The sequence below is a fragment of the Electrona antarctica genome (assembly GCF_951216825.1).
Source record: "Electrona antarctica genome assembly, chromosome: 1".
NCBI classification, from domain to species: domain Eukaryota; kingdom Metazoa; phylum Chordata; class Actinopteri; order Myctophiformes; family Myctophidae; genus Electrona; species Electrona antarctica.
Window position 1 is genome coordinate 20707839 of NC_136806.1, and position 17555 is coordinate 20725393.

Here is a 17555-nt window from a genome sequence, read left to right on the forward strand (position 1 = left end):
ATCATAACCCTCCCCACCTGGCTACTATACCCTCTCCCAAATATGGGCCAACTGTGTTTGTGTAGACACTCGACAAAGTGTTTGAATCTTGTGTATATTTAAATAAGGATGAAGTAGGTGTATGAAAAAACGGAATCCAAGTTTTTGAATCCTGTGTGCAGTTACATAATGAGATACCACGTATTTAGACAAACTGTTAAAAATAAAATGCTTTGTACTGAAGTCGGGTGTTTGAATCCTGTAAGGAATTAAAGACGAGTTCACATTGCAACATGAAATACGTATCAACTGCTGAACCAAAGTGTTAAAATACCTGTGTAGAGTGAACAATTCAACAATTCACAAATTTAATAGCAATGGTCATCAGTTTGAATCCTTAGAAACAGTGTTGTATTAATAGCACCCACTGCTCCTGATAGTTTATTTAGAATAGGTTAAATGTAGAGGATAAATTTCACTCAATATCCCAACAACACTGTATTTTCCTCGACTTTGGAAAAGCTCAAAATTGGATATGAGATAGAAGAGTCTCAAACACGTTACTGCTATGAGGTAGCCCTACTATACATACATAATGACCTGTATTCAAAAGTATGTGTAAACACCACTGTAATATGTACATCTATTAGAAATTATTGTCTATTACAAGAAAAATCACACCTGAGGGACACTCTTATCATCATACATCATCTCATTCTGGCCAATCACAATTTGCGTCCTCACCTTGGTCTTCAATGTTTGCATTTACACAATGTTTGTGTTTGCAAACACTTGGCCATTCATTGTCAATGGCATTTAATGTTTGTGGTAAATGGTGCATTTATATAGCATCTTTATCCAAGGCGCTTTACAGAGATTGTGCATTACATTCATTCACCCATTCGCACACACATTCACACACCGATGCCGGAGGAAACCATGCAAGGCACCAACCGGCACATCAGGTGTTCCGTGTCTTGCTCAAGACTCTGAACCCCCCCTGTGTGCACAAATCCTCAAAGCTGGACATACAGTAGGAGAAATATTGTATGCATTACTAAAGTAATCAGAAAATTTCAGCCTTATTACATTGACAGCAAAACGAACTTTGATGAAATGAGAAGAGAACATAGATATCTGGAGTCCCCTTTGTTGTGAGACCAAGTCAAGACCGAGTAAAATGGCAGGAAAGACCAAGACGAGACCAAGTGGTCTTGTGTGGGTGGATGTTTACTTACACGCACACGCGCACGCACGCACGCACGCACACACGCACACACGCACACACACACACACACACACACACACACACACACACACACACACACACACACACACACACACACACAACAAACTTAAGGAATAACATCCACAGGATAGGCAATAATGACACTTTTAATGCTGAGGCAGTACTGTATGTAACACAGTGACCCAAAACCATGACCATGACGAATGTCCATCTCCGTTCACATCATTATTATCTTCACCACCATATATCAGATACAAAGACTAAAACACAAAGGGACAGCAAGAATAAAAGACTAATCCCTCCACCCAAATTGCTTGTACAATATCGAGGAAAAAAGAAAAAGAAAAAAATGAACAGTGCTTTAATAGGCCACTTTGATATATATCATCATGTATATAGATTGTATATACTGTATATACTGTACTAGGTCCTCTTCAGAGGGGTCTGATTAGTACACGCTGTGGGTATTTCATAAGCTTTTGGAATACACATTACAATGTCTTTTTTCACTACAGAGATACTATTTATTTTATTTATTATTTATTTATTTTTTCTATTTTGCTACAGGCGTGTAACACTTTGCAACGGAGTTCCTCATGTTACAATTCACATATTCCATGGGGTTTGTTTCTTTGCTCCATTCTGTTTGTCTGGTGACAGGTGTGCATAGGCCAAATTAGGGCTTTGGGTAGTTTGCCAGCCAGTCAAAAAAATAAATAAAAATGAAGAAGAAGAAGAATGTCCTCTCCAAGGGCAGCATCAACAGAAGAGACAGCTGGTCCACACAGTACCACAGCACAGCAGTCTGTCAGCTGGTCCACACAGTACCACAGCACAGCAGTCTGTGTTGAAGAGACAGCTGGTCCACACAGTACCACAGCACAGCAGTCTGTGTTGAAGAGACAGCTGGTCCACACAGTACCACAGCAGTCTGTGTTGAAGAGACAGCTGGTCCACACAGTACCACAGCACAGCAGTCTGTGTTGCTTTGACCTGCAGCCTGTGAGACCGTCCCGAGCACAAAGTCTTTCTGACTGCACCAGATGAGAGCCAAAGGAAGTGAAGCCAGCTGCCAGTTTAATATGTCCGGTTTATACGTTGCTGTATGACAGCGTTGTGTGCGAAAATAGCAGATCTACAAGCTTTGAGTTTGTACATTTGTCTATTTTTGACATGCAACACTGTCATACGACTGTGTATAAATTAGGCATTAGCTCGTCATATATACATATTTGGGATGCTGAAAAGTAGGCTACAGTAGGAACACAGAATGGAGACTTCTTACGGACATTTGTGATTCGTTGATAGCTTCTGTTGAGAATGAAAGACACACTGGAATACTGCAAAGGAAGCCTTACAGTAGGTCTAACTTACACTCCGGCACACAATGGTGTTGCTCACTGAAAAGTAACCACCAACAAGCAAAAAACTTGACTTTTCGGCAAGCGACACTGTCGTGCGACAAAATGTAAGTTAAGCTTAAGACGATTAACCCCCCACCAACCACCAAAACCACCTGATCCACAGTTTTGAAGATATCTCTGTTGAGAGCAAATGATGGCAAAAATGAAAAGGGGACCAGGGACTGTAGATCTAACAGATAAACTAAGAGGAATGTCCCACTCCATCTTTTGACATGTGATATTACATTCTGCGGTAGTAAGCAGTCTTGTAGATGGAAGTGTGGATATTCCAAAGGTTTCTCCAGGTTGTCACCCTCCAACTCCCCAACCCTCCTTCACACTACACACACACACACACCTCAAACACTCCAAAGGTCCACCGAGTGTGCATAAAGGCCACCTTCAGCAGGAAGAGCAGGGTAACCATGACAATGGACCTCATGACTTGTTCTCATCGTAAAGGTCGAGTGAGGCTTGAATATCAGGTAGCTCCATCTCACACACCACACTACGGGGAGACATCGAGTTCCTATTGAAGAAATGGCCACCTGTGCAGGAGAAAAAGAGGAACCGTTAACCTTAGTGTCATGAAGACCGCCAAATACTACATTAACAAATAAAATAAAAGTAAAGTTACTGTATTCAACGTTAAACAGCGATAGATAGATACATTATACGTACGTATATACATATATCAACCGGTCTTGGTGGACATAACAGAGATTCTAGATAACACTGTGCTATCTAGTTCGCCAAGCTGTTCTTGGTCTGTGATACTGTGACAATGTACTACTGCTAATTAAAGCGCCATTCACACTGAGCACTATAACTATAACAAACTGTAAAAATGTAGTTTTAAAATCAAGTAAATTTAAAGTCAAGTGAATGGCAGAGTTCACACCAATTATTAATACACACACACACACACACACACACACACACACACACACACACACACACACACACACACACACAAGTGAATGATATAGTTATACGTATTATAGTTACAGTGCGAATGGTGCTTAAGAGACACGGGTATACTGTATATGGAGAGTAGGGCTACAGTAGAGAACTTGAACTAGACTTTAAAATGTGTTCTAGCAGCACTTCAAAGAGGCACACAGTCAAATCCAAATATTTTACACCCAGAGTTAAAGTAACTATGAATATTTCATTGTGTACGATGAAGATATGTTGCTGTTAATGTAAATGTCCATGTGTTTAAGTGTGTACTGTGTACCACTGGACTCTTGGAGGAGTAGAGCACTTCCTCCCAAATAAGCAATGCTCATGAAATGCATAGATCTTGTTACGAAGTCTCCAATCTCCCCACTGTGTTATACAAATGATCATTAACAAACAGCATTCATAATGGATGATCCAGAGTCACTAGATTTCAGTGTGTGGTGGTAGGGTGCAGAATTACACTGCCATGCTGGTGTTGATACATTCTGCCATCTAGTGGGAAAACTAACCCACTGCAGACAAATATAGTAATGCAATGTTATGACAGTAAGGTACCCAAACCCCAAAGCTTGTAGGGATATTTTTAAAACCACAAGGGGATGAATTTCACTTAGAACATAAAACAAATGTAACCGACATCGCTCTCATTTTCACAGTGTACATGCTGCTAGACCTTTATAGATATATATTGATAGAATTGGGAAAACCCCCATGTAAAACAACATGTATTAGAAATTAAATAGTTACCACGAACACTTGTAATTGCATTAGGATCAACAAGAGAATAAAGAGTCAAAAACAGGTAGATTTAAAGTGATTTAATCATTTAGAAAGGTGTTTCATCCAAGTCTCCTATCTAAAAAGACAATACTGTACACATAAGCCGGTTATAAAAGACTTTACAAATGCAAAACAGAAACGTATGGCACAAAGGGAAGTGTGGCTGTGGGCTTCCAGCAGAACAGATGTCCACAGAGAAAGAAAGACCAATGCCTTCACTCCAACCATTGAAGTCTGGAAAAGAGAAGGCCAGAAAGACACATTGTTCTGTGTTACTTGCATGTCTGGTAAAGCTTACATATAGAGACATCAAGGTTCCTGTGCACTTGTTTTTCTTATTGGTAATGTATATTATTGTCTTGGACCCCAGGAAGACAAGCTGTTGCTTAGGCGGCAGCTAATAGGGATCTGTTTTAATAAACAAACAAATAAATCTGTGTTGCTGGTAATTTACGCCAGTGTAACAGACAGAAAAGTAAGCAACAGACAAGCTCAAAGCTGGTCTTAAGTTAACTTTTGTTCGCATAGCGCTGGTCACTGAAAATAGGACCCTGAGACTTGCGAGCAAAGACATGGAATCAAAAAATTCTCAAAAAACCAAATGTTGTTTAATAAATGATGAATATATTGTCATAAAGTAAGTTACAAATACATGCTTGGTATAGCTGAATGTTTCAAGGGCAGTACTCACTCGGCACTAGTGAAGCTGGCAGTGGCTTTGATGATCATGTAGCACAGTGTTAGAGCACTGAGGAGTCCAAAGCTGGCGATAATAAACCACTCCTCTGTCAAACAAAGGAGAGGAAGCAGGGTGTCACTGCAGCCACCGAGGAAGCCAATAACAACCAGAGGAAGCCCACGAGCCAAACAAGAGGAGAGCAAAAGTCTTGCTTCTGATTGGAAGGCAGTGCGAAGAGGTGAGAAGGCGAAAGAGAGACCAAGAGGAGACAGGATTTCAGAGAATCCGTGAAAAAAAGATCCAAAGTAGATGAATCAAGTAACAAGATGGGAAGCGAAACGGAAGCAATGTGGAGCATTTGAAATTCACAGCATGGGGGCTGAAGAGAAAGGCCTGTGAGAATAAAAAGAATACGCAAGACGCCAAAACACACACTCTCTCACACACACACACACACACACACACACACACACACACACACACACACACACACACACACACACACACACACACACACACACACACACACACACACACACACACACACACACACACACACACACACAGTGGTCGTACTACTCAAGCATGTGTGTGCAGAAAGACGCGCACACGTTACGCACGCACACAATAACTTGAAAGAGGCATAAGTCATAGACTTCAACATGGCAGGAGTCAGTCAAAAGTCCAATGCAGATTGAAAAATCCAACAAGCTATTAGTGAACATACTTAAGGGTTGAAAAAGCATAGAGATATGTTAGTGCAGTGTTACATTTCTGATCCCAAATCATTTGACTGACAGTAATGCCTTAGCCCAGCCACCCAGGACATCTCTACTAAGTCTGCATATGGGCTCAGCTGTGCTTTTTTACTTTGTCAAGGACATCATTTAGAATTGGAATGGCGTACAGTATGCTGAAGTGAGAACAGTGCTGTAAGCACAAACTGAAGCCCAGTGTTATTAGAGGATTATGACACTGCAGAGATACAGAGCGACAAGGGCTGATGTGGGTTAGTGTGTATGTGCATCTACAAGGCCTTTGCACATTTTTGCATGAACAGACGAAGAGGGAGGGGAGTTAATTGAGTGACAGAAAGTCAAGATCGCAGGGGAACCAATGGAGATGGGGGTGCATATAGAGTTGAGAGAGACAGCGTGTGTTTGCATAAAAGAGAGACAGATGAGAGAGTGTCAATGTTAGCAATTTGGTACAGTAGATTTGTTTTAAACCTTGTTATTGTTGCTTTTTTGTTCATTTTGCTGACCATAACATAATAAACTTCGCAGTAAAACAAAATCAGGATGAGGAAGGCAGGGATTGTTTTATGACATCAGTTACCCTACCAGTGGAAGGACATTCATTAACTGGCTACATTGACAGCAATTGACAGTTATTGGTTAAATTTGAGTTTTGAAACACAAGTTGCTCCTGTTGATTCCTGCTGGCTTGTTATCAGACACCTTAAGAATGCAGGGACAAACCAACAGATCCAAATGATTCGTTAAATAATCACCAAAGAAAGAAAGGACAAACAAACAACAAATCAAACACACAAGGCAAACCACATAAAAAAGCAATGATAAGAGTATCAGGGCTTACTGGTGACAGCTATGTTGATTTCCCCAGTGCGAGGGGTCATCTCTCCATCAGAAGGGATTTGGGGGGCCCCAGAGTTTCGCAGAGGCTCTAGGCTGATGGAAGCTTCGCTGGACAGGTCCACCAGGGCTGTCCTCTGGCTGCTGGTCGTCTGACTACGTCCTATCCTGTCGATGTCGAACGCCCCATTGTCCACACACGGCAGGTTGGGCTGCACAGAACAGACAAACCACCCCGTGAGGAATTCTAATTTAGCACTGGCCAAGTAACTAGTAACTGTCTGCTTTTTGTGGATGTGTGTGTATAGTAGTGGACAGTCCAATAACAGCTAACGACTCTGTTTTATTCGCTGCTGCAACACACACACACACACACACACACACACACACACACACACACACACACACACACACACACACACACACACACACACACACACACACACACACACACACACACACACACACACACACACACACACACACACACACACACACACACACACACACACACACATCCAAGTGTCCTTGACCAAGACATTGGATCCAGACCTGCTCCCCCATGGCGAGTCACTCTGGATGGAAGTGTCAGCAAAATGACTTCGATATGAATTGTAATGCTGGGCCACATGGCCAGCAGGTGGCAGGTTCTGCCATATAATGGCTGACACAACAACACACAGGCTGAAATAGTTATGCAATCATTCAGACAGAAAAACAAGATGTATGTCAGAAAGAGAAAAACATAGAGCCATGCAAACACATGGTAAATTATGCTTTGGTCTTGTACAGGAAGTCTGTGTACATTGTTCAGAGTGACCTAGTTAAAGTTTAGGTACCAGCTCAGTGTTATGTTGTTTGTTTTGTATCTCCGCTGCAAAATCTAGCTTGTGTGTGTGTGTGTGTGTGTGTGTGTGTGTGTGTGTGTGTGTGTGTGTGTGTGTGTGTGTGTGTGTGTGTGTGTGTGTGTGTGTGGCATAATTACAGCAAGGCACAATGTTACTGTACTGTCTGTATCAGTGAAGAGGAGTGACTCACCATGATGCCCAGTGCTTTGAGGATGTTGAGTTTACACATGGGACAAGTGCAGTGCTCATTCAGCCAGGGGTCCACACACATCTTATGGAAGACATGTCTGTGGAAGGAGAGAGAGAGAGAAATAAACAAATATACAGAGAAACAAATCCCATGGTTAAAGTCCATAAAGTATTCAATGTTAGCGTTCTCCAACAGACATCAAAGGGAGCTCAGCTCCTCCTTGCCCCCTTTAAATCCTGAAACTGCACACAACGATGACTCTGTACGATGCTGTAACGCCCTTGGCAAGGTGGCCAACGTGGGCCGGTACACAGCACAAGGCCTTCTTTGTGAATGTGAAGGTGAGATATGATAGAAGTTAAATCATTGAGGGCTCTGGAAATGTAAAAAGAAATGCCCCAGACATGTAAAATACATTTTAATAAAAACTGCAATTCTGCTGTAGCGACAGAGAAAACCGATCAAGGACATTTTTGAATGCAACAAGAAGTTGTCAGAAACTGAATTATATTAACGTTGAATTACATAACTAAATACATGTCCGGTATATTTCCAGTTGCTACATAAATTTGGCATAAGTCCAACACTCGCAAATAACAATAGTGTTTAGAGAATTTGTCAAAATGTATAGAAAAATATAGAAGTGAAAGATTATATCAACAATGCATTTTGTTTAATTGTTTAAAGTTACACAGTATGGTCCTCATTCACAAAGGAGAACTACGCAAGAGTGTAACGGAAGCGTAACGGAAGCGTAAACAGATGCGGGAAATTCCGTCCGATCACGCAACGTTGTTTTGCCGTGCAATTCAAAGAGCGGTGTGTACCACAGGTACGCAGGTGTATGTTGTGAGGTACGCAGGTGAATGCGAGCGGGTGCCAAATTATCGGAAAATCAGCGGATAACTTCATTTGCATTGATCCACGCCCCATTTCACACCATAAAAGGCGTCAAGCATGACTCAGCACTGCAGACAGCAGTAAAAAAAACAAAAAAGAACTATAGGCCTTACAGCTCAAACGAAATAGAGGTCCTCCTGACGGAATGCAACAAAATAATGATATTTTCCAGTATAGTGGCTTCACAAATTAAAATAAAAATGATTGCTGGAAAGAAATTAGGCTATATTAGGACATTAAAAGAAAATGATCTGACCATGTCAAGCGCCGGAGCGACGACCACCACCTGCAGTCTCTTTTTTTACATCCATATACCATTACATGTGTGCGTGATTCTTTATATTGTCTATAGCCTACCATTAAACTATATAAATCATTTTCCCAAGCTTACAAAACGGTGAACGCTGCTCCGCACCGCTGCAGCAATGTATATGTATATGTATAAAATGCAGCTTGGTCATTTATTTATTTAAGTTCGGGACCAAGGCAGCAAGCTAGCGTATACTTGGCAATTATATTATAAAGCCTTTTCTTTTCTATTGAACAATTGCTCACTCACACCTTTGCAGAGGTAAAACATATATCCGATATTTTTATCAGAGCTGCATTGATTCATGCGGGGAATAGATTAATATCATCTCACTGTCATCTGTCTGAATGCCATGTGGAGAATGGATTTGTTGAATGGATTTGTTGTAGGCCTATAGCTATTTAAAATTTCAACCATATTGGCGGGTAGCCTCCTCTTTGTCAGATCTAAGTGCAGGTTAATTGTCTCCACCAGGCCGAAGGCATGGGGAGAGAGTATGTTTTGCACTCCGTCCGTGTGTGTGTCCGTCCGTCCGTGTGTGTGTCCTTCCGTCCGTCTGTGTACAGCTAATCTCCGGCACCGTTAACCCGGCCGATGCCAAACTTTGCACACACACTCCCTGGATGCCAACGATGAACCTCTGCCCCACATTTTCCAGAACGGCCAGTTATAGCGCCACCATGAGGCAGCTTTTCACATTTTTGACCTACAACTGCACCGATCTGCGTGAAACGTTGCATGCACACTCCCTAGAGGCCAAGGACAAACCTTTGACCTGCATTTTCCGCATCTGCCTTTTATAGCGCCACCAGGAGGCCGACTTTTGTAAAACACATTTTTTGATATTACTCTGTCCAAAGATTGTCCAAAAATCTCACAAATCGTTACACAGTATCTCTATGGTCATGTGCTCAAGTTGGATCTGTCCGATATTTCATATTCCATCCTAATTGGCTATAATTGGCTTTCACAGTTTGCAAGATTGCCCCGTTTTGAACAATAGCCTCAAATCATGAACGCAGCATGCAATTTACGTGAAATCTTTCACACTTTTTCTTACTAGGCTGAGGAATATATCCCACCCTTTTCACATTGGCCTGTTATAGCGCCACCAACAGGTTGATTTTTGCAAAACACATTTTTGGAACAAAATGCCTCAAATCATACAAAAAAAAAAAAAAACATCCTCCTAAACATCCTTGCCAAACATCACACACACTCCTATCCTCCTGGTGGAGACCTGTGCCCGGAAGGGCACTTTTTCTAGTTTATGATGATGTCGTCATATTAAAATGATTCGCGAATTTCGCGGGACATTTGGCACCAAACTTGATTGATCTCATCAATGTAGTAGCCTACAGCCTAGCTATACGTTCCCCATATTATAATTAATTAAGGTGCACTGGCTTAAAACTATGACTGGCCGAATTGCACGCGCTGATGCAATAATGTGGACTTGCATGTCTGTGAACCATATAAATAATCTGTTCTGTCCGGGCCGGGCTCACCGCACCGTTATATTCATTTTCCAATGAATTCGTACAGTGCAGAATGCAGATAAGTGTATGTTCTTATTATAATTGTGAGTTTGTTTTTTAACATGCAGCGCGAGTCCGCGAGAGCCGATCTACAAGCTCACAACGCGTTGCACTGCGAGTAGAAAGCTGTCAAGTGCAGCGCAATCGCGCATGCTAGAAATATCCTAATAAATAAATAAAAAGGTGTCGGGTTTGCAGGGGCAGTTTCTGTATGGGACTCTAGGCTAACCTGCCTCTAGAATGCATGCATTTAGGCATCCAAGTGATACTTGGCTTTTATATAAGCTATCATTTTTTTATGTGCTGACTAATGTTTTGGACACATGCCTACATATTTTATCTGAGATTTGGGGACTTTTAATTGATTCAGAATGAAGACTAAAGCCTTCTGAATAAATCTACGCAAGCAGTACACGACCCTCTGAGCTGGCGCAGCTTTTAGCGGAGATTCCGACCATCCGACGTCACCGTCAAGTTCACGTTCAAGTTCATGAATTCCCACGTAATGTGGGAATCCACGTAAATGCCTGTCCGCTCACGCTCCGCTCACGTTACGTAACGGTATGAGCGTAAACGCCGTTGTGAATGAGGACCTATGACTTTATGGCTTGTGATGACTGGATTACTTTGTCTAATGCGGTCTCTTATAAAGGTAGATGTATGGTATAAAAAGACACCAATACACTGATCCCAATGGACAAGTCTGAATGGGATATGAAATGTTGTATACTGTTGTATACTGAAGTATACTGTATACACAATTCAATTCAATTCAATTCAATTTTATTAAAGTGTCAAATCACAACAAGTTGTCTCAAGACACTTTAATTACAACCAACAAAGATCCACCCAGAGCAAGCAATATTGTGACAATGGTAACGAAAAACTCCCCTTTAGGAAGAAACGTCAGGCAGAACCCGACTCTAGGGTGGGCAGCCATCTGCCTCGACCGTGTCGGGGGAGAGGGGGGGGGGGGGGGGGGGTAGAGGGGAATAGGAAGAAAGAATAGAAGAGATAGACAGGGTGGGCTCCATGGAGGGGCCTGGTCCATACACAGTACTTCATACATCATTACCTAATAGCTGAACATAATAGCTTCCCTGGTAAGTGAGTGACACAATAATAACCCATTAGTACTTAATAAAATATCTCTAAAGCATAATACACTCAACACAGGTAAGTGTACGATGCAAGCACAATGTACGCTTGTAATCGTTTGTGCTTACATTGGATTTTTGTGAGTACTTTTGTGAGCACATTATATTTTATAACAGTTTTTTAAGTAGCAGACAGTATTTTTCTGTACATAAAATGTCTTCATTTTATAAATGTACTGAAATAAGATGAGAACACCATGCAGTATAGGATCATCAAGATATCTTCGGAGCACAGACAAATGAGCCTGAGCATCCATGAAAAATGTGCTCGCTATATTGCACGAAATAAATGTCCTTAAGTGCAACTGCAGCAAAGTATGACATGCATATTTAGCTGGCAATATTGTTAAGTGGCTGGATAACGTGGTATTTCCTGGGCAGTAAGGCTCACTGACGATAAAGTGCTATTCAGACCTGGGCCCTGAGCGTTTATTGCTTTCAAGGCGTGTTTTGAAATAACGGCTATATGAATTAATAATAAGCCTGTTTACAATACAATGTCTGGGAGAGCAGGATAAGCAGAAATAGAAATAGGGGGTAGGGACATTGGGAGAATCATGGTTAAACACTTGGGAGCCTGTGTGTTAACAGACAGACCGGTTTAGGAATTTAGGATATTTCAGAGGGAGACATTCATTATTAGCTCTCGGCAAGTCATTATCGGTATAGTATGTAAAACTCACATTTGAAATCTATTTTCTGTTTTTTCATAACTCATTAGTCATAACCTATAACCACTCGATCCGTCCATATACAACAGGTACGTTCACTCAATTCTTTCATCAAAATCGGAAAGGGCACCACTTTTCCAAGAGAAAACTAAAATGGATTTGATCCAGTAAATCATCCCATTAACAATGTCAGCAGTGGGGTGACTGTATTTTAACAGCGGGCACCAGACAGCAGCTACAGATCAGTTACAGTCTGTTAAACGAGCAAAGAACAGGAACACACAGATATCATGCTCTGTGTGCTAAACAGGATATGCTATTGTATGACCTTGACGTCCTGTACCCAGAGCTTCAGGGAGAGCTTAATTCCGTCAAGGGTTAGATTGGTTGTGTGAAGAGACAAGAGTGAATGAGAAATAATCATTGGCAATGTGCCAAGGCCCAGTACCACACAGTTCTGGCACATGTTCAGATTTCTCTAATATCTGATCTGTGCCGAACTGGATTGAACTGCATTGTGCTGGTCCGGACTAAGCTGCGATAGGCCTGGGGCCAAATAAAGACTCAGACAAATTAAAAAGAAATCTTCTGGCCAAGAAGGCCACCGAATTTTTGGAAGTGGATCTCAATGTCAAGGGTTTGTCTTAGATATTTACTGTAGGCACAGAGACAACCTGCATAGACTGAATCTGCAGAGAGTGATCTTATTCTTAGGTTTTTTTTATAGCATGGCGCAGAAGAAGTCACGCAGCCGTCTAGAACAGGGTTTGTCTGTATCTCTGTCTGTCCGATACAATTCCTGTATCTCTGTCCCCAAAAGTAGACGAAAAACACAGCTCAGCTCACACTGCTATGCCAATTTCCTATATGAATTGAATATGAAGGATGGTAAGGACCCTAATGGAAACAAGCCATAGGCTTTCTTGGGTTTTAAATCCTCTTAGCAGACATTGTAATGTAATTGAACTGTACTTTCCTGTGCTTTTTTGCAAACTGTTAAGTATTCAATCAATCAATCAATGCTCATACTGCTACAGCGCTACATGCATACAGAACACCTCACAGCAGCCCACCATAGACTGTGTCTTGTTCGGTGTTGGGACTAACACGTTAGTAATATATTTCTGTAACGCAACTGTTTTTGTTGTTTTTTTTACGCCATTTGATTAATGATTATTTATGACAACTTTACTCTCCCGAAAAGCAAGTTGTATCTTTTAAAAGTGCTATAATGATAGCAAATTGCTGCTTTAGATTATTCCTATGTTTGACATACTGTAGCATGTTTCGTGCAGATGTAGTTAACCTCTATCCAACAGGTGGGCAGAACACCTTGGGGATGACTGATGTGATGACCTCAGCAGTAGGCTGGCCTTAGCCCTCCTTTTTTTAAACGCAAGGCTATAGAGACTCAGGACGCGACAGATGCTCTGCTCTGTCGGACAAGGGCAGAGAAGTTAAATTGTGTCTGTGTGTGTGTGCAGGCGTGTGTAACATAAAGTTCTGGTTGCGCCTGAAGGTCAGTGGCAGCTATGTATCTAAAATGAGCCTGTTACTTTGCGAGGTCATGCCCTCCTCCTGTGAGAGGAACTGGCCCTCGTATGTCTGGGTCTCCAGAACCACTCTGTGTTGAGGGAGAGGGGATGTCTGCTTGGGGGCTCGTTATGATACAGTATACCCCTCTTTCCATTTCTCTCCGTAAGTACTGACTGCTACAGGTATTGTAATTTTTCAAAGCATAAAACTCAATATAAAAAGGTTTTTCGACAGCCAGTCAGACACAGAGCGTTGGAAAGTGAATATAATAAAGCCTCCATAAGCTTTTATTTATTTTTTGGCTTTTATGCCTTCATTGATAGGACAGTAGACTGACAGGAAATGGGGGGTGACATGCAACAAAGGTCGTCAGGATCGGATTTGAACCCGCAACACGTTGTGAGGCTGCATCAGCAGCCTTGGTGTCCAGACCGCTACCCTAGCTAAGTGGACAAGGTCAGTAGATAATCATGTCAAATCTTTCTGAAAGTTTAAACTCTTCTTTAATCCTAGTCTACTCTACTCCCCTTATGCCTTCTCTCAAGTTGAAACAAAAAAAATGCAATAATAAAGGTGCTCAAGGTCTGTAGTAGTACAGTACTCAACAGAAAAGCCTGTTTGAGCTATAATAACAATCAGTCGTTAAAAAAAATTAGAAGAATTAGAAGAAGATTAGAAAGAAAGAAGCATCAGGCATCTGATGCCTTTATAACCATTAGCCAAAATCAACAGATATAAATACTCCTTCATAATCTCAGCCATTTGACAACTGAACTCTATGAGGAAAAGGCCATATCAGCTTGTCTGATAGGGATGTCTTATAAACTTCAGTAAAAAGTAATCAGAAAAATTGAACTTTCTATATTTAAATTATGTTTTCGATTGAATATTTTATTGTACTAATTAGAAAGAAAATCGTATATGCTACGTCCTAGAATTGTCTTGTATGTTTTGGCGACAATTTTTAATAGTTCTTATACTGATGAATGTTGATTGCAATAAACAGTACGTGGGAGAAAATAATGTGGGGACTTTCACTTTTACCTTTAGTCAAATACAATTCTACATTACCTTTTTGAGGTATTAAAAAGGTCTTAAAAGTCCTTAAATTGTCACGTCACCGTCAACCGCCACAGGTTGAGAACCACTGCAGTAGGCTAAAGGCATATTCATACTCCAGTTGTAGGTGATTAGGTGACTACCGAAACGGTGGTTAGTAAAAACAGAGAGATCTGTTCGGGTGAGTAGTTTATCACAGTGGCGTGATGTCATGTTGTAGTTTTCCCAAACACAGTGGTGGTCACCTTATACTGAAGTATGAATAGGCCTTAAGTCTCCCCTCCATAACTAAAGTGGATGTAATAGGCTAGCTTTCATGTGGATTTACATGAAAACAGCCGATAGGCCATACTTGTTTGGTTACTTATACTGTATACCTCTACTCTCCCATCACAGACAACCTTTTTTCACATCCTTCTGCAGCCCAAGAGATGTATGTTTTTTATCTTTTACCTGTATTCATGCTAATTATCTAACTTTGTGTTAACTGCTCATCCTGCTTCACTGACGTTTGTATAATAGGTAAAAACTGGTAAAAACCCCCCCATTGAAATACAGTTATAATCTGTGGCGCATCAGTGACATTTTAACTCAAGGACATTGTTCTGGTCAGGGACAAATTAGCCATTGGGCCAGTGGGGCCGTGGCCCAGGGGCCCTTGGCTCTCAGGGGCCCTTCGGGGAAATTAGACCGTAAGGTACTAGGTTTGACGCCCTGAAAAGGGCTCCTGGGGCCCTTCATTGGCTGTTGATTTTGTTAAATTTAGGTTAAAAAGATGATAAAAACACAGAAAAACACGAAAATGTTCTGGTAGCAAATCATGTCACCATTTCCAGGTTGGGGTGGGGGGTAGGTCTAGTTTAATAGGCTGGCAAATAATCTGTGGACAGAGCTATTTTCACTATAGAGACCATTAGTTGAGGAAGAAATGCATTATGGGATGCATGGATGGTGATTTAGAATCCGTCTCAGCCATTAACAGTGCAGAGTCAGACAATACTAGGGAATGGACGTTACAAGATTGCAGGAATCCTACACCGGGGACAGACTTTCTGTCAATGTATCTGCAATTATACGGCCAAATTCACGTTTATTATTAGAATGGTTGCATATCAAGTGTTTTTCCACTGTGACTCAGTGACACCACAATGAAGAGCAGCAGGAGTGGAGACAACCTGATCTCCTGCATGCTGGCTCACGTGCAGGAGGAGAACAGGGCGGGTGCACGGAGGTGACAGATGAGTGTGGACATGTCTTCAGACAGAACACGTCAAGTAGGGAGGGAGGACACATCAGAACAGTAGAGAGAGGCCATTCATGACAGAGAAGGAGAGGGAAGGACGGGGGATGGATAGAAGCTAGGGGAGGAGGGAGCAAAGGGAGGGGAGGACAGAGGGCAGGGATGTGGGAGGGAGAGAAGGTCGTAACGAGAGTGGTATGTGTTGATCCTAGGTGGATGGGGAGGTTACTAGTATGTGAGTGAAAAATAAAAATGAAATATTGTGCTTTTGGAAATGGGCACCATTTGTCTCATGACTAAAGGGATTCAACAAGATGCATTTCTAAAAAGACAGGCAGAGTAGCTTAAATTATTACAACTTGCTCAAATATTTTAGGGATGCAATGAATGATTAATTCAGGCTAATAATATATTATTCGTGAAACAGGCTCTTTCTGGGTTATTCAATGTGTAACTCATCTGAAATGTACTGTGCGACAAAATCACCCACAAGTATGCGCGCATCACCTTACGTCAACTGTATGTTGATTATCCTTCCAAAAGTCTAACCTGAAATATACAGCATGAGGGAAAAAACTAAATCCTCACACCAATAAGAAACACACTTGTTTCCTGTTCATGTACAAGCTTGTACATCTGCCATCTTTGACTAGCTAATGCTAATCAATAATGACACATATGCTTTCCCAGTTTTAATGTTGTAAGATCTACAGTATCTTGAATATCCTAAAATATAATTTTGACCCTCCCAACATCAATTCATAAATGACCAAAGTGAGTTTGAATGTGGAATAAATACATAGCCTTACTTGCAGGGCAGGATGCGGACCACATCATTAAGCTGGTAGCCCTCAATACAGACCGCACAGTGGTTGAAGTCAGGGTCGGTCTCCTAACACGCACGCACACGCGCACGCACACACGTACACACACACGCACACGCACACGCACACGCACACACACACACACACACACACACACACACACACAAGGAAGAGACCATAAGTTGCCACATCACAGTGTCAGGATGAATGGGTGATTGAAGGCTAATTGTTTCTAATATTTACATCTTTTATAGCATTGTTTTAAATTAATGTATTTTTTATTGTTATGTCATTATGCTTTTATTGTTTTGTTTTTTTTTGGTGAAAAACAAGGTGATCATCCAAATACCTGTAATACATCTGTAAAGGGCCTTGTCTAAGCTTGTGGTTTGTTTAGAGAACAGATGGAGATGAGAAATAGCTTTCTGAGACATCCTGTGTCTCCTTCACATCTCATCAAATATAACAAGCAGTTACCGCAAACTGACAAGCCACAAAGCCTGTCAGTTGAAAGAACAACCCTTTCGCTTTTTCACTTCAATGAAACATCTACATGCAGAGGCGGCCTTAAGGATCAACAATTTTACTTTGTCTTGAAATTACTGTATATAGGTATAACTGGGAGGCAACA

At 41.4% G+C, this 17555-nt stretch overlaps 1 protein-coding gene across 4 annotated transcripts in view; it reads right to left on the minus strand.

Moving 5' to 3' along the window:
* Window positions 1-1358: 1358 nt before the first annotated feature.
* Window positions 1359-17555, minus strand: part of rnf130 (ring finger protein 130) — a 61150-nt gene continuing 44953 nt past the window's right edge. The window contains exons 6-10 of one of the 4 annotated variants that reach the window (XM_079502955.1): window positions 16910-16992; window positions 7690-7786; window positions 6656-6863; window positions 5069-5162; window positions 4401-4611 (exon numbers count right to left, since the gene is read on the minus strand). In XM_079502955.1, the coding sequence (XP_079359081.1) occupies window positions 4593-4611; window positions 5069-5162; window positions 6656-6863; window positions 7690-7786; window positions 16910-16992 (501 nt within the window). In that variant the 3' untranslated portion in view covers window positions 4401-4592. Of the gene's footprint in view, window positions 3180-4400; window positions 4612-5068; window positions 5163-5860; window positions 6093-6655; window positions 6864-7689; window positions 7787-16909; window positions 16993-17555 lie in introns of those variants that run through there. The other 3 variants (XM_079502956.1, XM_079502958.1, XM_079502957.1) reach the window with 3 other exon arrangements.